At 30.8% G+C, this 25,125-nt stretch overlaps 1 protein-coding gene across 2 annotated transcripts in view; it reads right to left on the reverse strand.

Annotated features, from left to right (window-relative positions):
* Positions 1–25,125, reverse strand: part of LOC127726819 (ectopic P granules protein 5 homolog) — an 83,138-nt gene that overhangs the window by 32,415 nt on the left and 25,598 nt on the right. For both annotated transcript variants that reach the window (XM_052234273.1, XM_052234274.1), the window contains 20 exons: positions 24,855–24,969; positions 23,960–24,116; positions 22,979–23,119; positions 21,584–21,738; positions 20,280–20,434; positions 18,019–18,159; positions 15,016–15,180; positions 14,499–14,621; positions 13,648–13,895; positions 11,592–11,732; positions 11,124–11,244; positions 8,706–8,812; positions 8,204–8,300; positions 5,947–6,192; positions 5,540–5,706; positions 5,061–5,191; positions 2,572–2,653; positions 1,917–2,040; positions 803–938; positions 145–316 (listed from right to left, as the gene is read on the reverse strand). In XM_052234273.1, coding sequence (XP_052090233.1) covers positions 145–316; positions 803–938; positions 1,917–2,040; positions 2,572–2,653; positions 5,061–5,191; positions 5,540–5,706; positions 5,947–6,192; positions 8,204–8,300; positions 8,706–8,812; positions 11,124–11,244; positions 11,592–11,732; positions 13,648–13,895; positions 14,499–14,621; positions 15,016–15,180; positions 18,019–18,159; positions 20,280–20,434; positions 21,584–21,738; positions 22,979–23,119; positions 23,960–24,116; positions 24,855–24,969 — 2,924 coding nt within the window. The remainder of the gene's footprint in view (positions 1–144; positions 317–802; positions 939–1,916; positions 2,041–2,571; positions 2,654–5,060; positions 5,192–5,539; positions 5,707–5,946; positions 6,193–8,203; positions 8,301–8,705; positions 8,813–11,123; positions 11,245–11,591; positions 11,733–13,647; positions 13,896–14,498; positions 14,622–15,015; positions 15,181–18,018; positions 18,160–20,279; positions 20,435–21,583; positions 21,739–22,978; positions 23,120–23,959; positions 24,117–24,854; positions 24,970–25,125) is intronic.

The following is a 25,125-nucleotide window of genomic DNA, read 5'->3' on the forward strand; positions in this document are numbered from 1 at the left end:
ATACATATCAAGTAAGACTCTGTGTCAAAGTTTCAGGGAGAAATCGATGTAGGATCTCTACTTTTACTGTTTCTTATGTATTTCAACAATGCCATAAGAACCAACAGGTTAAAGACAATTATTTTTGTAAGCTTTGATAATTACTTGGCATATTCTTTAACAACATTCAGATCAGATTTGAGAACATGTAGAATGGTAGCTTTGTCCTCTAAAACAGTGACACTGATATCTGGAACTGGTGGTTTGACTGGCTGTAGGGGAGGTAATTCTGATGGTAATTCTGATTGTTTCAATGCAAATAGAATACCTTCTGCTCCTAAAATGACACAGTTCAAATAAAATATGAGAAAGAAATATAAATATATATATATAAATAGATCATCTTAATAATTAAATGTGAAGTCTATTAATTTCTAATTTAACAGTAAGATAAAAATATTCAAGATTAATATGATAAAGAAGGTTGAGAGTTATGCTATCTGAACTTATATTAAAACAATACAGATTTGTCCTGCATATATGACCATTTTTGAATCTGGGCCATAATACATTTTTTCTGTCTTTTTATTTTTAATTTTAAACTTGCTTTTGTATGTAATATGTATCTGATTACCACAAAGTATGTCTTTTTTAAAAATTAAAAATAGCTGAGCCATGCCAAGACTGAAGACAATAAATCTGAGCTTATAACATGACTGATATTTAAAAACTCTTACTAAAAAAACAACATTAAGAAAATGACTTTCATTCTTTGTAATAATGTTGTTTCTAAAATCCATCCCTTAATGTAAAATGACTTTACCATGTTTGATATGATCTGTATGGCGTAAGTAGGATTTTCTAGGTGAGCCAGGTTCTGCTGAGTGATACCATTCACTTGCTGTCTGTGATAACTCATATATAATTCTATCAAGATCTACATACTCAAACCATAAATCCTGTAATATAGGACACCATAACACCTAGTGTAGAACATCTTCATTTCCTTCAGTCTTGTTGATCATTTAGTTTACTGTATCAATAATTGTTATTTTTAAAGAAGTTGATTGATGTGAAAACTCAACCGACTCACTCAAAACTGATGGAAGTTTAAAGGACTTCATGTTCTGTTTATGAGTGAAAAACAGATTATATTCAACAAAGTCTGTAGAAAACTGTCATTTCTATTTCTATTTTTCTAAGTTCAGAGATAAATAAGTTTAACCTCATCTCAACAGATTAAAAATTGAAAAGATCCAAAAAAACCTTTTTATGACATATTTTAACAGAAATTTTCTCACTGAAATAAAGCATTGTCATTTTGCTACTTACTTGCTAGAAGGTTCATGTAATGTAAATCTGAAATCCATTAAGACCATCTTAACATCAATAATAGACAGATAGGGTAATTTCAAAATCAAACTTGAACAGTAGGGTTTATACTAAATTGATATAGCTGATAAGTTTAATCTATATTAGATAACAAGAATTTTCAGCATCATGTATGGATTAAATAGTGATTAAAATAAAAGCCTAGAATACCTGGAATTTACAGGTCATGACTAAGAAATTCAATATATTTAATGGTAATAAAAATAATAGCCTCAAATACCTAGAATTTACAGTTCGTGCCTAACAAATAAAATACAAATACTCCCCTCTTAAAAGTCAAACTTTTAAAGTATATAGATGATTTTTTTAGCCTTTTTTATTGATTTCTTTTTTTTCACATTCATGAACACAAAACATTTCATCATATTAGTCAAACTTTGATAGTAAATAGATAAATAGCTCGGTCAATTTTTTTCATTGATTTCTTTTTGTTTACATAAAAAAGAAAAAAAGATTTGCTTTTCAACTATTTCCAACGATCCCTCTATGGTATACTAGTATTCAACTTCATGAATTGTAAAGAATATTTCATTTGAATAACTTACAGTTTGGTTTTGAAACATTTGAAGTAACTTTCCAGTTTCATATTGTGCAGGAAGAGCAGGGATGTACAACTTAGCATCATGGAGGAAAGGTTCATCTATCCACAGCTGATAGGTCTGGTAAAGTCTGTTCAAAGAAATCAATTCAGTTTTTTTCTAAATAAATGGTCAATATAACATATTTTTTGCATTATCCTTTAAAATAAACCATTTTCTTAAATATTGTCATAACAATTATCTTGTAGATACCTATTTCACATTCATTCTTATACGTTTGTTACAAACATGTTTATGTGTTCTCTATCCCAATCTTGTAATTTATATAACGATGAGAATTATACTTATCTTTTCACACTTCGAAAATCTTACAGTTGTTATGCAAAAAAAAAATTCTAAACAAGACGTATAAAAGGAGAAGATGGTAATACACAAACAGCAAACCAACAACACAAATAACCAAAAGACATCTGGAGGTCATTCTTCAACAATAGACAAGAACTAGTATTGCTTACAGCAGAATTCTCACATGAAAACTTTGTTCTTTTTAAATAATGTCAAAAAATTCTCAATCAATTTAGGGACTAGTAAAATCAGTGACTGCAGAATTAACAATTAATATTAATTACTACTATTCTTTTTTAATAAAAAGATGTCTTACCTTGCTAAATTTAGATGGAATTCCTTCTTTGATACATATCTGAAATTTTCAATATTGTTATGCTGATCATCAGCATTACTTTCTGAAAAAAAATATGTAAAATATGTCACAGGATCATACAGGTTAAATATTATCAACAGTAATAATCTATTACCTGTGCAACCATACAATATAGGGTTGTAGCTGTGATTTTTATACGTACATAAATATCTTTTTTGTCAGTTATGATTGTTTAATATTTGTTTTCTTTTTTATCTTATTTAAATTTGTTAAATGCCAAGAAGTTGCTTTCTGTCAAGTTTTTCTTTCTAGCTTTGTTCATTTTGGTGTGTTCTTGAATGGAACTTTTTTGAAGGTTTTCAGTTCCATTATATTTCATCAACAATGCTGTGGTGATTTATTTGGAATTATTTGTTGGTTTTAAATCTTCTCTTTAATTACTGCAGAAGTTAGTTGCCCATATGCATGGAAAAGAAAGGGAAGATTTAAATATGAGCCCAAGATTCTACAAGTTTTACAAAATTATTTAATCTAGGAAGAAAATGATTCTTACAAATTTCCACAGTTTTGTAGTTTCAGATGAATATGGCTCATAAAAGCTTTAAATTTAATAGTAAATTCTGAGGTTTATAAATGAAAAAGAGTGAGCTATGAAGTAACTGAAGTAAAAGAAATGCTGTTATTTCAAATTGTGAATTATTTCACTTCCATAGGATATCAAGTTATTTGTAACTATCTATATATGATATTTATTCTCAATGGCAATGATTCTTTATAGTAGATACCAATTCACTTTAAGATAGACTTCCAAAAACATGTAAATAATTACAATAAATTCATAAATTTTGGGTATGTCCATTTAAAAAAAAAATTGCTGATCAACTATGGAACAGGACATGGTTGTATAGAATTGTGTAATGTTCTATTTTAGTCATCCTAAAATGAAACAAGTGACATGCTTCCAAACAATTTTAAGGGCATACGATACAGTTTTGATCCCATGGTGATTTTTTGACGAAAATTTGCATACAAGTTAATTAACTTAATTTTAACCTAGTTAATTCATATATGCAATAAAAAATATATCTTCATGTTCTCTTTTAGAGATAAAAAGGGTAGAAATGTTTGACATTTACTCAAAATTTCAGTTTCTTGGACATTTCTATCCTTTGAACAGACACATCTCTAACTTTTTTGTTTCAAAAGATAATCACAAGTCGATTTTTGTAAAAACATTTGAAATATCGTATTTACATATGCATACCATAAGTTTATGGTAACAATTCTTTGGAAATACAAATTGGTTCAAATTAACTTCATACATGATCAAGTCAAATGTCTTTTTAAAAAAAAAGGGTCCATGTACTCGTTTTCAAGCTAATGATTAAAATCAGTCGAAAAATGCATCTTTTTATGATATTTCACAGTTTGGCATAGCTAAAAATAGCATTTTTCGTTGACAACGTCATTACCTCCCCTGTAACTGCATCGTATGCCCTTAATATAACTATTCCATCAATACCGTAGAAAGGCTTGTATAGTTCGCACTGGTACATAGTCCGCACCCCCTTCTCCCCACGAAATTTTAGGTAAAAAAACTTTTTTGTAACTGTTAGAAAAGGTCTAATGAACCTCCGGTAATTTCAAATCCTGTGCGGTCGTTTGCGGTATTTTCTTGGAAAAACCTGTTTTCCATCATCAAACAGAAGCTGAAACTGCTTGTAAATGATTCTAAAACGCTTCATGATTGTTAAAATTAGTTTAATTCACTTAAAAAACAATTTAGAAACTTGTGTATGTTTAAACAGGAAGTTTAAAAAGCACGTGTAAAAGAAGAAATTAACCGGTGGGAGTCGAAATCCGTACATAACAGATATCACTATAATACGACTTTGAAAGTAAAACAGTTCCATCCTTTTGTAAAACAGTCTTTAATATATCTATCACATTAATGTTTGAAGGGTCTTAAGCTAATACAAACCATATTTATTATTAGTCAGTATGAAACACCAAAACGGAACGAACAATAACCGATTACGTTTTGTAGTTTACAAATTCTAAGCTGGTTTACGGTTGTCTTTTTCACTATGTTTGTATCGTTTTAATCAAGCAGATACCAGTTTATTTCAACCAATGCATTGAAAAGAAACGAGAAATTTGTAATGAAAGGTTTAATTTTATATATTTATCAGTATTAATTTGATATTGAATAGAAATAACTTATTAATATGGATTAGTTAAAATTATTAGTTTGAAAAATGATAAGAGCGCCCTCTACAATATAAATAACATAGATGGCGGAACGTAAACAAACCACCTCACCCGCGAAATTGAAATTTTTCTCTTATTTCTTGCTTATTGTACTCTATAGTCCGCACCCCTTCTGGAAGGTCCAATTTTGGAGAATAAAACCGCGGACTATACAAGCCTTTCTACGGTATTCATATATTTTCATTATTTGTTTTTTGTATTTGGCTATAAAAGTTAACCTGATGTTGCAGTGGGATAGTCCATATGTAAATTGATTGCTTCATTAAATCTTTTCTTTATTTTCTTCAATGTGCCAGAATGTCCAGACACTTCAAACATTTTCTCCCCAACACTGGCCCTCTGCTGATTACTGAGAAAAATATAATAAATTTACATAAATAAAACATATTGGAATCTTGTAATAAAGAAAAGTAAAATAAGAAACTGCTTATGAAACTTTTGTTTTTAATAAAAAATAATTTTAAAGAAGAGAATGACTATGATTTTCATGCAGTATGAGCCCTGTGATTATTTGAATTTAGCTAAACTATCTACTGTTTTCTGTCAAATTTGATTCAACAATGTTAGAACTTAATGATAACATCATAGTAAAATATTATAATCAAACAGCAAGAAAATTTTCTACACATGTTTGAAATTGTTGATACAAATAGTTACACAATATGCCAATTCATAGTGTCTAATAAAAGAGACATACCTAGCTTGCGAAACTTGTCGTCCAAGGAATAAAAGAAAGAATCGCTGACAAATAAGAGGCAATACTGGATGGTCTATTGGCAGATCTAACATGAATCTAGAAAACCTATATATAGTCATGCTGTTTAATCCTGGAGCTTGTTCTAACTTCAATCTACTGACACATTTCTGAAATTAGAAGAAACTAGATGATATGTCTGTATGACGAGGGTATCCTGCTTTACAAGATTTAAGCGAAAAAACTTGCTACAATGTACCATGATAAAGTGCTTGTATAAAAAGTTATCCAGAAACTGTTTTGTTCTGATCTCTTTTTTCTCTTCGTTTGTTTATTGTAGTAGGGATATTTTATGAGTGGTTTTGTTATCAACCTCTTCTTTTTGCTGAAGACCTATTCATATATCAAACCTTTAAAGCATGAGATGGAGAAGCTTTTGAGTCAGTGTAAATTTCTTCTCTAAATGAATGCCACAGTTGTGTTTCTTTTTCATATGTGAACTCCATGTCTAGTAACACTAAAGACAACCATCCAAACAGTTCAGGGTTACACATCACTTCTGTTAATGAAGGAATCTGAGAAAAATTAGCTCCTGATGAAACCCAGTTAACAAACTGGGACACTGCACCTTGTTGATGGGTTTCCTTTTGGTGTCTCTGGAAATAAAAAATCAAGTCTAATGATTTTTATAGCAACCAAATACTAAATCAATTGTTATCAATTTTAAAGATATTCATATAAAGTAAGACATATAGTACATCTAAATTATTGATTACTCAAGCAAGTTTGGGAAAAATCAAAAATAACTTTTCTGGGTAAAATTTAAAATATTATATACTGAAAAGCAACAGCTGATTTTAATCAGAATGATAGGAGTATACCTTTCTAGACGTTTCTTATCTATTCAATTTAGAGTTTGAGTTATGGTATGGACACATGTTTACATTGCATACATTATTTTCATCTTTAGATGTCCTTTTAAAAAATCAATTTGTTGTTGTCTCATTTTTCACATATATATATATACTCAACATCTCCTTTTATTCCAGGGTTCACCACAGAATGAAAATCAAGGGTGGGGGAGAAAGTTCATCAAATCAGAGATTTTGTGTTTCTAGCAGTTTATAAAATCATATGTGTTATGTAGAATTTTATTAAATTAACTCCCCTCTTTTCCAATACAATTATGTAAAGGAATTATATATCCAGTTTTACTCTTTTCTTACTTTAAATGAGTTTTAAGATAAGAAAACTCCTATCCCAGATCTAGCTGTCCAAAAATAACCAGACAATGTTTGTCTGTTATTTAGGTATTCCCCAGTATTTTCCTGCCAAAAGAGATCATGTGACATTGGTGTCAACAAAAGGACCTTGTGGTCAGGGAATCCATTTGTTCTCTGGATTACTGCTTTTATTAATCTAGTTAGGATATAAACATTCCATTTAAGGTATAGTCAAACATATATATTTATAAAATAACTGTAGTTTGCAAACAAGTTTTACTTTTCAATTTGAAGAAATTGGGTCATGATCGTTCATTGGTTGTTACCTTGTTCAACCACGCGAGACCATGTAAATACTATAATCAGCTGTCAGTCTACATCCCTTGAGGCAATTAACAATAATTCGACTTCTTAATTGCCACTGACATGATAATTGGATTAGGAATATCTGAAATTTAACTTCAATCTATTGAATTTTCAAGTGTGGCGGACAATGAAATAAGCGTGGCGTTGGGAATTTTAGCGTGGTGCTAGAAATTTAGCGTGGCGCACTGCCATCCTTAAATAGGTTGTGGTGATCCCTGTATTCATATGCATACCAAAATCGTTAATCAATAAAAATAATTATTCCATATTGATAGAACTTTAGTAGGTTTTTCTATATGAATGGGATTTTGAATAAATAAGCATATTCACCTGCGGAAAAAGTATATTCACCGCGCAAAAAGTCGCGTGCTTTTACGTGTATAATAACGATACAATGTTTGACGTTTAGTTGGTTTTGGTAAATAACTGTTATTTTATACATATTTTTCTCGCTCGGAACATGGAATAAAACAATTACTGTCTTTTGTTTCGGTAAATATGTGGTTTAATTGACTTTTGAAAAACCTAGTGACATTCACTTCGGCCGTTGGCCTCAGTGAATATCAGTTTTTCGAAAGTCAATAAAACCACACATTTACCTCATCAAAAGACAGTAATTGTATATTATTACATTGGTTGCAATGAATTACATTGATTTCCCAGTGAAATAAAAACCGATAATTTCACATGTGAAATAAACGTGGTTATTTCACTCCTCTGACGTCATACAACAATAGGCGTTGTCATGACGTCGGATCAAAACAAATTGTGAATGCTTAGAAAAAGATATAGTTCCTTACATATTCTAGTTTAATTTCAGAAAAAAGACCATTTGCCAATGTAATAAAAAGAATAACTAATCAAAGAATTCAAATATCGAAAAATATTCAACTCGTGACCGAACAACACTAATAATAAACTCATGCGCTATGCGCATTCGTGAATTAATGTGTTGTTCGGTCACTCGTTGAATATTTTTCTCTATTTGAATTCTTCGATAAGTTATTCTATAATTATTTTTTAACATATATATTAATTTTTTTACTAAATAGAAAGCTTTACACTTAAACATTTTTACCTGAAAAGCTTCCTGCAGGGCAGTCTTCACTGTGTCTAATCCACTCTTATGTCTAAATGCTGATTTAACTGTTTGGTCCAATACATAGCATGAATTTCTAAAAAAGAGTTTATACAGCTGTGCTGAAGAAGACTGCTCCTTTATTTTTTTCATTGCATTCAAATAAGAAAATTAATTTCCAAGTTGAAATTTTATATTTGATATGTTCCAAGAATCTACACATAAAGAAAAACTAATATTTACGTTTTTTTTTTCTTTATCGCTGGATCTATTTTTTAAAACCCCTAAATTGCATAATATATAGAAAAATCTTGTCATCATATCACTTTTTTGAGGGGTTGTGTTAAAACAGATGAAACCTCTTTGATTAGGAGTTCTGCTATAATAACAAATGATACGAGCTAGATCAGTAGTTATAGTAAATCTAATGTATCTATCTTCTCTATCATGACACCATGTTTGGTAAGGGGTTATATTTTAATAAATGTAGGTGTTGTCTCACTTATCATGGTACCACTTTGGTGGCTTCGTTAACATCTTTATCCAGAAACTGATGCCTCTCATGACACCTGCTACATCTCCTTGGTTCACAAAGGTTGATAACTGACCCTGTAAAATTGGTTGTACAAATTTAATTGTATTATCAACTGAAAATGCACTCAAAATATACATGTGCAGAAATTCTATTAAAACTAGATAGAAGTCTTTAATGGGAATTAATATTTAAGCATATCAGAAAAATTTATCATATGCCCTTAATCAAATTATTTGAGGTCAGTAGTTGAAACTAGAAATTCAGAAATATTATCATTGCAAAAATTGCGATGGGACAGCAAAAATAAATAAAATGCTCCGCTGGGCGCAGCTTGATACGACCGCAGAGGTCGAACCCTGAACAGTTGGGGCAAGTATGGACACAACATTCAAGCTTGATACAGCACTGAATTTGGATTGTGATTAAATATTTGACACAGCATAGGTTTCTGACACAGAATGAATGTGGTCTAAGAACTTAATAATTTTGAATTTACCTATTGAAACCATATCATTATTATTTGCTTTTATATATAAATCAGAAATAACCAATTTAAAATGGAAAATTTTAAAGAAAAAAAAGGAAAAAAGTGAAAAAAAATCCCCCCTCCAATTTTTTGAACCCCCTTATGATTCATCACCCCCAAAATCAATCCCAGCCTTCCTTTTGTGGCATGGTATCTTGCAGTACAATTTCAGAGAGATCCGTACACTTGAACACAAGTTATTATCTGGAAACTAGAAAAATGCTTGTTTTTTGGCCCCTTTTTTGCCTCAAATTCCTAAACGTTTAGGGCAAATACCCCCAAACTCAAACCTAGCTTTCCCTTTGTGATATGGAACCTTGAAGTACAATTTCATAAAGATCCATACACTTACACACAAGTTATTGTCCTGAAACTAGAAAAATGCTTGTTTTTTGCCCCTTTTTGGCCCCTAATTCCTAAAATTTTGAGGCAATTACCCCCAATATCAATCCCAGCCTTCCCTTTGTGGTATGGTACCTTGCAGTACAATTTCAGAGAGATCCATACACTTGAACACAAGTTATTGTCTGGAAATTAGAAAAATGCTTATTTTTGGCCCCTTTTTGGCCCCTTATTCCTAAACTTTTTGGGCAATTACCCCCAAACTCAATTCCAGCTTTCCCTTTGTGATATGGAATCTTGCAGTACAATTTCAGAAAGATCCATACACTAAAAGACAAGTTATTGTCATGAAACTGGAAAAATGCTTGTTTTTTCCCCCTTTTTTTCCCCTAATTCCTAAAATTTTGAGGCAATTACCCCCAAAATCAATCCCAGCATTCCCTTTGTGATATGTAACCTTGTGGTACAATTTCATAAAGATCCATACACTTACCCACAAGTTATTGTCCTGAAACTAGAAAAATGCTTGTTTTTTGCCCCTTTTTGGCCCCTAATTCCTAAAGTTTTCAGGCAATTACCCCCAAAATCAATTCCAGCCTTCCCTTTGTGGTATGGTACCTTGCAGTACAATTTCAGAGAGATCCATACACTTGAAGACAAGTTATTGTCTGGAAACTAGAAAAATGCTTATTTTTGGCCCCTTATTCCTAAACGTTTGGGCAATTACCCCAAACTCAATTCCAGCTTTCCCTTTGTGATATGGAACCTTGTAGTACAATTTCAGAAAGATCCATACACTTACACACAAGTTATTGTCATGAAACTAGAAAAATGCTTGTTTTTTGCCCCTTTTTTGGCCCCTAATTCCTAAAATTTTGAGGCAATTACCCCCAAAATCAATCCCAGCCTTCCCTTTGTGATATGGAACCTTGTGGTACAATGTCAGAGAGATCCATACACTAACACACAAGTTATGTCTGGAAGTTACAAAAATGCTTATTTTTGGCCCCTTTTTGGCCCCTAATTCCTTAACTGTTGGTACCATAACCCCCAAAATTAATCCCCACCTTCCTTTTGTTGTATTGAACCTTATGGTAAAATTTCATAGAGATCCATTTACTTAAACTAAAGTTAGAGTGCGAAAACAAATGTGTTTGGACGACGACGACAACATCGTACCAATATACGACCGCAATTTTTGCGGTCGTATAAAAATCACATTTAAAATTTTGATAGCATTATTTGTACACAACATTTACTGATACAGGAAAAATTAATCTGGCACTTTTGTCCATTGTCTAAACAAAACATTATCTGTGGAACCCAGTGTCTCGCCTGCGATATTTGCTGTCAGTGAAAAAGTGTGATGTTGACTGTAAAAGTGAGTCTATTTATCAGTAAAGTACAGAATTTAAATTAAAAAAATCAATTTATTTCTTTCGATCTTTAAGATAAGTTTCTGTCAAAGTTTCATACAATGGAATCCTGTTCAATGAATTTTTTAAATGATCACAAACCTCAATCATTGTAGAAAACCACTTAGTAAATGGTCCAGGGAATTCCTGTGACCAGATAATCTTAGAAAGCTTTGAGGCAGACTCATCTGCTACCATCAGTGACTGTATTATCTTCTGAAACCTATGAAAAACAAAAAAAGGGGGGTATTAAATATATAAATTTATTCGCTCTATAATCTGTATGTAAAATAGTTAAAAAAAAGAAACTATGCATCCTAGAAAACTGTCTAAAATTCGTAAGTTTTATTGTGCTCAATATGACCATGACAAGATTTAAAAAGTCAATTCCTTTACTTCCAATATTCTTAAAACATAAAATTTGATCATGTAAAGATATAAAGTTAATGTTATAAATATATTTTAATTTTCAACATTAAATATAAAGAAAAAAAGTTAAGAATAAAGCAATTAAAATACAGTGTGATCAATGTGCAAAAGTTAGTTCTTAATATCTTTAAATTTTCTTACTTTTCATTATCTGTTAGAATATGTGGATTCTCAAAGAACATATGAACAATACAGTTCAATACATTGATAGTTGGTTTGTAGTGAAAGTTCTCTGACAATGTTGTTAAGTATTCTAATCCTGCTGGTATAAAATCTCCATACCTAAAAATATGCAAAAATCAATTATTCTACATGACTGTACGTTTAAGGAATAACAGTACTGTGATTAAAGAGTTGCCGCCGTCAGTTAGTGATTTGACAGTCGCAAATGCAGTTTTACTGTTGACGCATGGTACAGACAGTAAAACAGATATTTGCGAAAGTCAAATCAAAAAGACTTATTGTTTATAGTATCAAGAAACAAAGTTATCCAGGAAAACATTGACAATGAACCATGAAAATGAGGTCAAGGTCAGATGATACCTGCCATACAGACATATACACCTTACAATCATTCCATACACCAAATAGAGTTGACCTGTTGCTTAAAGTTTAAGAAAAACAGACCAAAACACAAAAACTTAACATTGAGCAATGAACCATGAAAATGAGGTCAAGGTCAAATAAAACCTGCCAGACTGACATGTACATCATAAAATATTTCCATACACCAAATATAGTTGACCTATTGCATACAGTATTAGAAAAACAGACAAAAACACAAAAACTTAACTTTAACCACTGGACCATGAAAATGAGGTCAAGGTCAGATGACACCTGCCAGTTGGACATGTACACCTTACAATCATTTCATACACCAAATATAGTAGTCCTATTGCTTATAGTATTTGAGATATGGACTTGGCCACAAAAACTTTACCTTGTTCACTGATCCATGAAATGAGGTCGAGGCCAAGGGAAAACTGTCTGACAGACATGAGGACCTTGCAAGGTACGCACATACCAAATATAGTTATCCTATTACTCATAACAAGAGAAAAATTAACAATACAAAAAATCTAAACTTTTTTTTCAAGTAATCACTGAACCATGAAAATGAGGTCAAGGACAATGGACATATAACAGACCGAAACTTCATATCATAAGGCATCTATATACAAAGTATGAAGCAACCAGGTCTTCTACCTTCTGAAATATTAAGCTTCTAAGAAGTTATTTAACACTGCCGCCACCACCGCCAGATCACCATACCTTTGTCGAGCTTTCTGCGACTTTTGTCGCAGACTCGACAAAAATTACAAATGCAAACGCTCAAACCGAAGATCATGTAATTACTTGTAAGATTCAGATTTGGATAAAATCTCATTAAAACGTTGTTTTTAGGTAGGTTATGTTTAATTTTCAATTTTATTGGATTAAAAGAGCATTTGTGGATTCCAGAATGGCTCAAGGCATGTCAACTATGGATTTAAAGGTAAATTTTAGTCAATGAAAAAAAATAAAAAAAGTTGTTACATAAAGATTGCACTAGAATTTTGCAGTATACCAAACTGATTAACTGGTAAAAAATCTTTTGTTTGTAACGGGTTTTACTTTTGCAGCAACAGATAGATAATACTTACTGTGATTTTGAGATGAAAAACAGCATTAAATGTGCTATTGGTTTACTTTAGGTTCCTCAAGTACTAGAAGGGATTTTATGTCATGAGTTAAAACATAATATCCCTTCTTTTCCATTACAACTATAAGAATCAAGCAACTGGCCCTGTTTTGGCTACAACAAAGCCCCTAAAGTCATTATCAACAATTCAACTAGATGATGAGAAACTTCCATTTCCTGATAAGGATTATATTCATGTCTGGTTGGTTTAAATGTGATTTATTTTAAAAAAGGAGTCATAAATATTAGAATGTTTTATGAAAAATGACATAAGAAAACTCAGAGAAATGTCAATGTGCTGACCCTACTATGCAGGTGAAAGAAAATTGTTTTTAAAAATTCAAAGAACAATAATTTAAATTTCTATTGCCAAAGCATAATTAAAAACTTTATGTAGTATATACATGGTACATTTTCTTGAAGTTCATCTCAACGTCAACAATTTATACCAATAAAATTTGTGCAAGACAGGTATATAGCAAAGTTAATTGTTTATAATGAAGCTAGGCAACTTACTTATGGCCAATATTAGAAACAAGTATAGCAACATAGCAAGCCATAGCATTCTTGTCCTTCAGGCCTCTGGTGACAGGAAGAAACGAATTGTCATTGGCCAGATCTGGTGGACCTCCTTCTGCATTGACTAACTGAACATCATTAGGTGGGAGTGTAGTGTGGTGTAGGTGGAGTTTCAGAGCAATGTCCCATGCCCAGTTGTTAAACAGTTGTTCAATGGTCTGTTGTTGCTTTACAACTGATGCCACCTGAAATATAAAACCACTGTCTTTATCTTCTAGTTCTTTAGTGACTATTACCATTCCAAAATCATCAATTTTATAAACTGTCTGTAGATGCCAACTGTCTTTCAATTGTGGGTACAAGTTACACAATGTTTACAGAACACCACAAAAAAGACATTAAAAATCTAACAATTTACCTGCTTTATAATTCTATCCCTGACACAAAACATTTCTACTGTATAGATAATTAGGCAATGAAGCTTGAAAATTATCTATTTTACTCAATAGCTGGATAGATATTATTTAAATCATATTTCCCTTATGAATATAATACAAGTATATTATAAAGCAATATCTGTGAATTCATTACTATTTGTGGGACACCAATTTTTGTGGATTTCTTGAGTATCAGTGAACCATGAATTTAAATGTTAAATTAAGTAAAAATTTTCTATCTGCTAAGCAAACTTTGGCAAAACTATGAAATCAAATATCCTAGAATATACAATTTCCTCCATCTACGAAAATTGGTACCCACAAAAATAAATGAATCCACAGTAGCACATTAAATAATGACTAGGAAAATGTTTTGCATAAGTGTTTCCTCTCTAATGCATTCTATATTACTTGTTTCATTCCTTCTGTGAAGAACATCCAGTGGTGTCTGCTTCCAATAAATTTTCCATAAGCCTGTGTTAACAAAATGGCAGTCTTCTTATGTACATCATATGGAATGAACAGTCTGTTTTTCTATAGCAAAAGTAAAAAATAAGGCAATATATAATGAGTCCTGGTCAATGTGAGAATCGATCAACATTTTCTAAAAATATATTCTCGAAAAATGGTCTAAAAAAGCCTAACCATGAATTTGATTTTAAATTTACAAAAATAATAGCTACCTTGTTTCTTTATATCATTTAACCCTTTAAAATTTTTCTACAGAATGTTAGTCAAATAGGTGATGATATAAATTATCTTCTTTCTAAAAATGTGAAAGTTTTCAAAAATCTTGAATTTTAGGTATTGAATAGTCTTTTTCACTTTAACTTTCAATGATTTTTTAAATTTGACAAATTAAACACAATAAAACCAACAAAAAACAAGTTGGTGAATTATAAAGGGAATTACTAAAATTATGCAGTACCTGTTGGTCAACACCCCAGTTTATATTACAGAGTACAGACTGAGCTAGTTGATTGGTTTTTGAAGTAAGTTCAGAGGTCATCAGCCATTCCTCAATTACAGTGATATCATTGTCCATTGGTAGCCACAAGTGGAATGGTAGTGTTTGAAACAAATAAAGTGACATCTATAAAAAAAAAAGAAACATTTTCATAATTATGTGAAAGTTCTTTACAGTTGTTCCATAAAAAATACAGAACAACAATTTATAATATTTGCACTTTCAATATTAACAAGAAATTGCACAGGTTGTTGTGATAAGCATATCCCCAGTGAACTGGTAATTCAAAGTATAAGAAAAACAGGAAATAGGTGTTAGAAAAAAAACAAAAAGTGCTAACACTTAACAACTCCATCACTGTCAAACTTCTGACCAAATAAGAAGGCATTCCACTCAGTAGTTCCTGAGAAAATTGTAATGGAAATGGTTGTTAAACAACTACACAAAAGAACAAATAAAGCAACAACTACACCTAGAAAGGGGTATAATAAGAAATATCACTTATGTTATGGGTACGTTCACATGCTTTCCCCTAATTGTTGTGGGCTTAATGTTTCAGTAATAATATGTTTCCCTAAGGCTTTACAATGTTTGACCTATGGAAAAGAAATATTTTATATAAAGGGAAATACTACTCTACAAAAACATCTTATCTCACTCACTTCACCTCAGTCGACAATCTTTTCTCAGAGTAACAATCTGCTCTATCACCCTCTCAGCTATGTGTTATTTAATTTATTATACTGAAGGCTCTGTCATTATTGTCTTTTAAATTGAAAGTACTTAACTATGACGTCATGTACATAATAACGTTACAGTTATTAGAAAAACAACAAAATTGAAGCAAGATGGATTTTTGTTTATGTCGAAAGTCGATGAAAAAGGTCGGATTCTGAAACGTAAAAATTGAGCATTATTCATTTAAACTATTGATGAAAATTCAATAGACAACTTTTGAGTTCGTTATATTTCTGTCAAAAACTTTGGTTTTAGTTAACATCATTCGTGCGTTTAGGGGCATCGTCACTTCCTTCTCAAGTTGAGCAAGCGGTTGAAAAAATATGATGCTATATTGCACGAATTATTCGGCAAATTAAATTCTTATAATTGATAATCAGTACTTAGGGAATTGTGATTAAGTACCTACGGAACAAACATTATTTCTTGTTTATCCTGCATAATGACGATCACGAAGACGCTAGATGAACTTTAATAGTGCAGGGATACAGGCGATCCCCTCTATCTGGTAAATGATGTCATAAAGGAGTGCATAATTGACAAACTTTTCCTGTGAAGGGCATAACTCTGGAGTGGTCTATTCATTGTCCTTTAAATGATCAATTTTTATATGTTTGCACGAGAGGGTGACATTAAAAAAATTGTCTCCCTCTGAGCCACGGGATAGATTAAATAATCACCCTTATATTAACTAATCAAAATCTAGCATGTTGATATGAAGTATAATTAAAAATTCGTAAGGGTTCCACGGAACCCAGTGTCTCGCCTACTTTTTCTGTTAATCGTAGGCTCAACAAAAATGAGGAAGTAAATCAATAAAAATATTCCTCATGATACTATCTTTTGATTGCAAGAAGCTTCTGTCCAAGTTAGGTAAAAATCCAGGATAGTTTATGAATCTAAATGTTTAAAAACTTTAACTGCAGACAGAATGTAATGTTAACTGGAAGAAAACAAAATTTCCTTCTAGATACTAGCATTTGATCATAAACAAGCTTCTGTCCAAGTTTGGTACAAATCCAAAATAGTATAAGAAAGTTATTAAAATTTTAAAAACTTTAACCGCAGAGTAAATGCGTTGTTTCCTGGCAGAAAATCTAAGTCCATTTAAAAGTAAAATACGGAAAAAATGGATTTATTTTTTAACAAAATTTCCTTCTAGATACTAGCTTTTGATCATAAACAAGCTTCTGTCCAAGTTAGGTACAAATCCAAAATAGTATAAGAAAGTTATTCAAAATTTTAAAAACTTTAACCACAGAGTGAATGTGTTGTTTCCTGGCAGAAAATCTAAGTCCATTTAAAAGTAAAATAAGGAAAAAATGAATTTATTTTTTTACAAAATTTACTTCTGGATACTATCTTATGATCATAAGCAAGCTTCTGTCCAAGTTTGGTAGAAATCCAGGAGAGTTTAAGAAAGTTATTAAAATTTCAAAAACTTTAACCACAGAGTGAATATTTGTGGACGCCACCGCCGACAACGCCGACGGAATGTAGGATTGATATGTCTTGCTTTTTCGACTAAAGTCAAAGGCTCGACAAAAATATAACTGCTGTTAAATTTTTTAGGTGTGAAACCTCTACCTGGTACCAACAAGTGAAACTTCGAGCTACTGCTCATTGATGATACCCCCGACCAAATACTTGACGGTAAACAGGAAGTTGTTGAATGATGAATCTGAAAACGCATCACACAGTATAGCTGATTTATATAAACCTTGAAACCAAATTTCAGAAATCCTTTTGATGTAGTTCCTGAGAAAAATGCGATGAAAAATATTCAAGGGACAGATGGACGGATAGACGGACGGATGGACGGACAGACAGAGGAAAAACAGTATATCCCCACTTTTTTAAAGCGGGGGTATAATTAACTGAGAAAACTCTTCCACAAAATGAAAATAATAACAATAAAAAGCAATCGTATAACATTATTTATCTTTTTTAAATTCACAAAATAGATGCATGGATACCATAATTTAATAAGCTTTGTACATTTTACATAAAAATGAATATAGAGCCATGAAGGAGAACAAGTTATTTGTTTATGTTACGGTTTAAGTTATGAGGAACAACCCAAACTACAGTATTAAGTAAGAAACTAAAAACAAATATTACAGAACTTCAAAAATAAAGATAAAACATGCTTTTAACACAAAAATTGAGTGAATATTTGATGAATGACTTCATTGCTTTTCTACCACAATATTTTCTGTAACTTACTCCTCCAATGTTTACTAAATTCTGATTGGTCTGCTGTATGATAAGTGAGATAATGAATGGATGTGTTGTTGCTATTGAAACAAGAAGGTCTCTTCCTAACTTGTGACACATTTCTCTTGTCTCTGCACAGACATAGCAAATCTGAAAAGAAAGGGACAGAATGTCAAAAAAAGAAAAGGAAAAAATGTAAGAAAATAACCTATAATTCATTTCTAAGATGTACTATTAGGCCATAATATTCTCTTTCTCCATCAATTAAAATGCCAACAAAGTTCAGACCTGAACAATTATTTCACTGATGTCATGTTTTATTTACCTTTATCAAGGAAAATGTCATTGATTTTTAAGTCATTGGCTTACTGTTTCATTAGATGTATATCTAATCCAGCATCTCTTTTTATTTGTATCACTTGTCTTGCAGATACAAATTGTATATATGTTTTTAATCTTTCAATTCATGCCATTGTGCATTCTTACAAACGTCAACTGAATTCACCATTTTTTAATACATATATATTATTTTCAGAAGCGATTAAATCCAGAAAATGTGAATTCATGTATACATTAGGTACCCTCAAATAATTATTCAAATATCAAGAATACAAACCAATTGTGTATTACATATTATGATTTAAAAAATTCATAAGGGTTCCGCGGAACCAAGTGTCTCGCCTACTTTTGCTGTTAGTCGCAGGCTCAACAAAAATTGGGAAAAAATTATTAAAAATTTTCCTTTAGATACTATCTTTAGATTGTAAGAAGCTTCTGTCCAAGATTGGTAAAAATCCAGGATGGTTTATGAATCTAATAAATGTTTTAAAAACTTTAACTGCAGACTGTATGTAATGTTAACTGGAAGAAAAACTAAGTCCATTTATAAGTAATATACGGAAAAACAAGAAATAAATTTTACAAATTTCCTTCTAGATACTAGTTTTTGATCATAAACAAGCTTCTGCCCAAGTTTGGTACAAATCCAAGATAGTTTAAGAAAGTTATTAAAATTTTAAAAACTTTAACCACAGAGTGAATGTAATGTTAACTGGCAGAAAAACTAAGTCCATTTATAAGTAAAATACGGAAAAACAGGATTTTTTTTTTTACAAAATTTACTTCTGGATACTATCTTATGATCATAAACAAGCTTCTGTCCAAGTTTGGTAGAAATCCAGGATAGTTTAAGAAAGTTATTAAAACTTCAAAAACTTTAACCCCAGAGTGAATATTTGTGGACGCCGACAACGACGATGAAATGTTGGATCGCTATGTCTCACTTTTGCGACAAAAGTCGCAGCCTCGACAAAAAGGAAAGAAAAAAGTAACCGGTAAGTTTTTAAGTAAATACAGAAAAAGGTTTAATTGGTCAACAACCTCATCCCTCCTTTATGAAAATTCACAAAATATAAATATATTAGTTATAATTCTTACAATATTCATACAACCAATAGTATGTCACATATCAACAATTATGTATTTGAATTGAATGTGAAACTGAGGAAATTCTCATTCTGACATACGTTCATTAAGTTTTAAAAATAAGCACCAGCCTCACCAAAAATAATATTCGGCCAAAAGATATTTATGTGATGAAAATATCAAATTGAGTAAAACTGAAGCTCAAATCTTATTGTACAAAAGCTGTCTAAAAATTGTCCATTCATATTCAATTTGTATCAGATCTTTGCATAATATCCCATTTTGGACAAAAATATTAATTATCAATAAGTTTTAATGTGACTGTGACATCATAATATGACATTTATGTAGTAAAATTGCTCGATTTTAATAAAATAAAATTTATTTGATTCTAAAATATAAAAATAAGAAGATGTGGTATGATTGCCAATGAGACAACTCTCCACCAGTGACCAAATGACATAGAAAGTACCAACTGTCTTCAACAATTAACAAAACCCATACTGCATAGCAAGCTATAAAAGGCACCAAAATGACAAATGTAAAACAATTCAAAGGGGAAAACTAACGGCCTGATATATGTACAAAACAATAAAAGAAAATCAATGTGATATACAGCAACAAACGACAACCACTGAATTACAGGCTCCTGATATTGATTTTAAATGGTCATTTGAGTTTGATGGTTTTTTGTCCAATTTATGGACCAGATAATGTGTTTTATCACATCTCCTCCATACAGAATCAATCTCCTCCATACAGAAACAAATGATCAAATATCAAAATCTTTACATTACTAACAATTTATCATTATTAACTTTATGTATATTCATTCCTAAGCTAACCTCAAACAGTCTGAATGACACAGCTTGAATAAAATCAAATTCTCTAGGTGGTCGACAAGATGCCATATGAGCAAGTGCAGTCAATAGATAAATAGTCTCTGCTGAGATCATGGATGTGTGAACAATATCTGCCAACTGCATGGTACTAAAACAGTCTGAAAAGTAGTTAGTAATATTCTTTAAAAAACATTTCTCAGAAAAGTATATCTGAAATTATTTCTCAGATCTGTATGACTATGTTAATTATGCATAGCAATTCTAATAACTTTTCCTGGTGAGGGTGTCAAACAAATATTTTGAGACAAAAAGTGAATAAGGGAACACATATTGAATAATAATAGGTGAGTGCCAGGGGTAATTTGGAACTTTAACATGAGATAAAACTATCATAGTTGGTGCATACAAAAAATAATCTTAAATGACTTTCCAATTTGGCATTTTGGAATCTGATACATTCTGGGTAATAATTTCAAAAGCATACACATAAAAGTTGTGATTGGTTAAATACGTCCCAAACAATAAACAATAGAAATTCAACCAATGATGTAATGTTATCATTATTTTGGGGTTCGAACAATGAGATTACCCATAGTTCTTTAGATTCTGAAATGGTGAATTCTAAATGTAAAACATGGATATGCATCAAACAAAGTTTGATAAACAAAAAAGTGTATCAATAGATAATTCTTTCAAGATTGCATGAAATTCTATATTACATGCTCATATTTATTGTGTATTGTGCTCTTCATTTTCTCTTTATCATTTGATACACTTTTCAAAATAATTAGAGGATTTTTGGTAATAACTTCGAAGTGAAGCAGTAAAATTGTTGTAGAAAACAAAACAGAAGATAGTACCAATCTTCTGAAACTATAGTAATAATCTTTGGGGTCAGAATAGGTCAACATGATGGATAAGTCTTTTAGCTTCCTTGACTGAAGGTACCAATAACTTCAATTGTTTATGCAAGTCCTTTGGAGGTAGAACAACTAAAGCTCTAAAACTCTTCTTATTTAGAAAATACAACAATGAATAATGTAAAAATTTCAATGGAGTAAGACTTGGGAGTAACAAATCAATAGCTGCTTTGAGATGAGACATTCTGATTCCAATGCAACAGCATCAAAAATGATAAACTTAACATAATTATCTTAATTTTTCTCTTAAATCCAGGCAAAATATGTAAAATCTCTGTCATAAAAATAAGAAGATGTAGTATGTTTGGTAATGAGATAACTTACCACCAGTGACTAAATGACAAAGAAGTTTTCTAAAGTATAATCTTAACAACATTATGTTTTTACCATTTATGTATTCTCTACATTTGTTTTCTGTTGGCAGACTATCAATATCTATATTTTGATTGGTGCCCTGATGTAATAACCATAGCAACTTCCACATGGTTTCCCTGGAAACTGTAGCATATGAGGTATTGGTCATAAACTGCCATGATCCTAACCTGTAAATAACAAGTTAAATCAGATATATGGAATACATCTAAAACAAATCCTGTAAACATAGTAAAAAATAGGAGAGGAAATATACCAATTTTTATGTTGTTTCATGGCCTTGCACAATGCATTTAAATGGAACAGTAAAATGTTCATGTCAGGTAAATTTTGGTATAAAAAGGCAAAAAATTGGACACACAGGAAATTGTCCCCATATACATTAATCAGATAACATATTAAAACCTAGTATACCTCTAAAATTTTAACATATATGTTTTCAATCAGAAATCTTGCATTTAAATATCTTAACTTTAAAATTTGATTTATAAAGTGTCTACTTATATCCAGATATATAAGCAGGTATCTCATATTTTAATAGATATGTAAACAGTTATCTGTCTTAATAGCTATGCAAACAGGTATCTCTCCTTTTAATAGATAATGCAAACAGGTATCAACAGTTATTTCCAATTTGAATAGATAATTCAAACACGTATCAACAGCTATCTCCCATTTTAATAGCTATGTAAACAGTTATCTCCCATTTTGATAGCTATGTTAGCAATTATTTCCTATTTCAATAGCTATGAAAACAGGTTTCTCCCATTTCAATAAATATGTAAAAAGTTATATCCCATTTTAACAGCTATGTTAGCAGTTATAGATATGTAAACAGTTATCTCCCATTTTTCTAGCTATGTAAACAGTTATCTCTTATTGGAATCATTATACTATAACCCAGTAAGTAAAACAACTTCAGAAGCTCCTAAATCTTATCGAGGCCACATACATAAAAGCTTTAATTGATAAATTTAGATCTTTTAAAATTCCTTTAATCTTTTTATAATACATAGCCCCTCTATCCTCACTTCCCCATTCCTAATAAACTGTCATTCCTAAGTTTCATCGTTTGAATACAAAAAGTCATTCTTGGATTAAACGTCTTCATGAGTTCATATACAATTTTAAAAGTATATATATTGCAAATCAGCACTTTTTTCTTTCCATTTTTTTCATTTGTTCATTATTTATCTATCTAATTTATCATTATTTGCTCATATTTTTCTGTTTTCAAACCATTTTTTAAAGATTGGGATGTCTAATTCTATTGCAGGAGAAAATGATATTTTCCAAAAAAAAAATATTGTTGAAAATCTTTAACTTTAACGATTTTTTCACACTTTTCTTTAATTTTTGATAAGCATTTACATCTTTATAATGCCACTCACACAATAAAGTAATACATACTTTTGAGAGGTAAGTATACAGTTTGTAGCCCTGAGAAAGAACTGGTCATACTCTAGTTGGAGTCTGTGAACCATATCTTCTGGTAAACTATTATGTGACAGAAAACTCTCTAAATGGTTGGATACATATCCAACTACTTCTCTGTAGAAAGAAAACAACATTGTTATTCTAAAGTAGCATGTTACTCATAATTCAAAAGGATGGAACTCCAATAACTTTTTTATAAACATCAATTTACTAATTATTTAGGTATTTCAGAAAGAGACCTTTTGATTTTTTTTGCGGTCAAAATCTGTTGAAAATATCATTTATATGGAGAATTCCATGGCATTCCCTTGATTGTTTCTGTACATTTATTCACAACTTTAATGTATTTTGTTTTTGTTTTGGGTTGCTGTCTCATTGACAGATACCTCAAATCTCCTTTAATACATACTGTGGATTCATTTATTTTTGTGGGTACCAATTTTTTTCGTGGAATGAGGAAATAATGTACTTAAGTGGTTATTTGGTGCTGTTATCCTGGTACAAGTTTAAGCAAGTTTTCTTAGTCAGGAATAATTTTAGTTATTGATAGTTTATTTCAGGGTTTTGCAAAAGTCTGAATACAAGCCAATACAAAATTTATACTTTGTTAAACATTTAAACTTGTGGTTAACCTTTGCCTATGAAATCAACGAAAATTTTTATCTCACGAATAATAAAGAATTCACAGTAGTTGAGATGGCGTCCTAACAGTTTTTAACATAATATACATTTTTAAGAATTATAATGCCTTTATAAGTTTACCTTTGGCTTCCGTTTTCGATCTCAACTAAAATTCATCAATATAAACCAAACCAACAACATAAATATTGTAAATACTTAGATGTGATATTGCTAACAAGGCAGATAAATACCAGGTATTTCAATGTGTCCTGCTTTGCATTATGTTAAGGGACCAGAAACAGTTGATAATAGGGTGACACTTTCTGTCATTACCTGATGGCTCCTCCTATTCTTTTGTTGAGCTGTCTATATCTTGCCATGTTGTATGTCTGTAAACCTTCCCCTAATATTCTAATGAGACACGTACTGAATGCCAGTTGTTTTATAAAAGTTGACTCTGTAGTTCTATGTATATCATATTGTAAATTGTCTACAAAACAGTAAAAAATATGGACTTTTAAAACAATTCACGATGCTGATATAGATTTTTAAAAGTTTAAAGGCTTATATCAGAGTGTGAAAAAAAGCATGCTATTATTATTATCAGATAAAGATCTTTGAGCTAGGTTCAAGTAAAATGCAAGCCTTCCTTGGTAGGGTATTAAAAAGAACTATCTGTATGTCATTGTGTTCAAATCTTCTGAGATACAGATAAAACTACTGTTATCTTACTACAAGTTTAAGTAAGTTTCCTTAGTCAGTAGTTTTAGTGATTGATAGTTTATTTCCCTTTGATTTTGTCTGGTGAGAATTTTGTTTTCATGTCAGATCTTTATTCCTTCAAAAAAATTTGTCCAACTTAATTTGAAGTGATTTAGATTTGCCACACAGTGTAGTACAATGAACTGCCAATTTCCCGTTTTTCTTCTGTTGTTGGATTGCTATGTCATTGATATCAATCCAACATCTCTATTCATTCCTATTACCGGGTATTATAGGTTATTTGATAAAAATTGAAGGAAGTCCAATATTCTAGAATAAATATATAACTAGAATGTTACCCCATGATATTTTTTATATATATAAAACGTTTTCCTGAATATGACTCCTTACCTTTAAAGTATCCCTAAACTGGATTCAATATAAAACAATTTTAGAAAATGTTAACAATAGACTCAGCTATTTAAGCAAATCATTGTATTAAATCTAAAAGAAAACAATATCATACCTGATCCAGTAATCAGTAAAATGTGTTTAAACATCTCTGACACTGGAAACTGTTTTAAAATGGCAACAAAATCATTCTCCAGTAAATATTTCCATGCATTCTTTGGATCTTCATCCTACGGTAAAGATTTAATGCATACTGGTAATTCAATACTTTCAAAGTACAAAACATATATATACTTAAATCAAATGTAACGATGTCTAGATGTTAGAAATATCAGGAAATAAATAACAAATCAACACACATTAGAAATTTGAACATCTAAAGGATA

This window comes from Mytilus californianus, unplaced genomic scaffold (genome assembly GCF_021869535.1).
Source record: "Mytilus californianus isolate M0D057914Y unplaced genomic scaffold, xbMytCali1.0.p SCAF_1, whole genome shotgun sequence".
Lineage (NCBI taxonomy): Eukaryota > Metazoa > Mollusca > Bivalvia > Mytilida > Mytilidae > Mytilus > Mytilus californianus.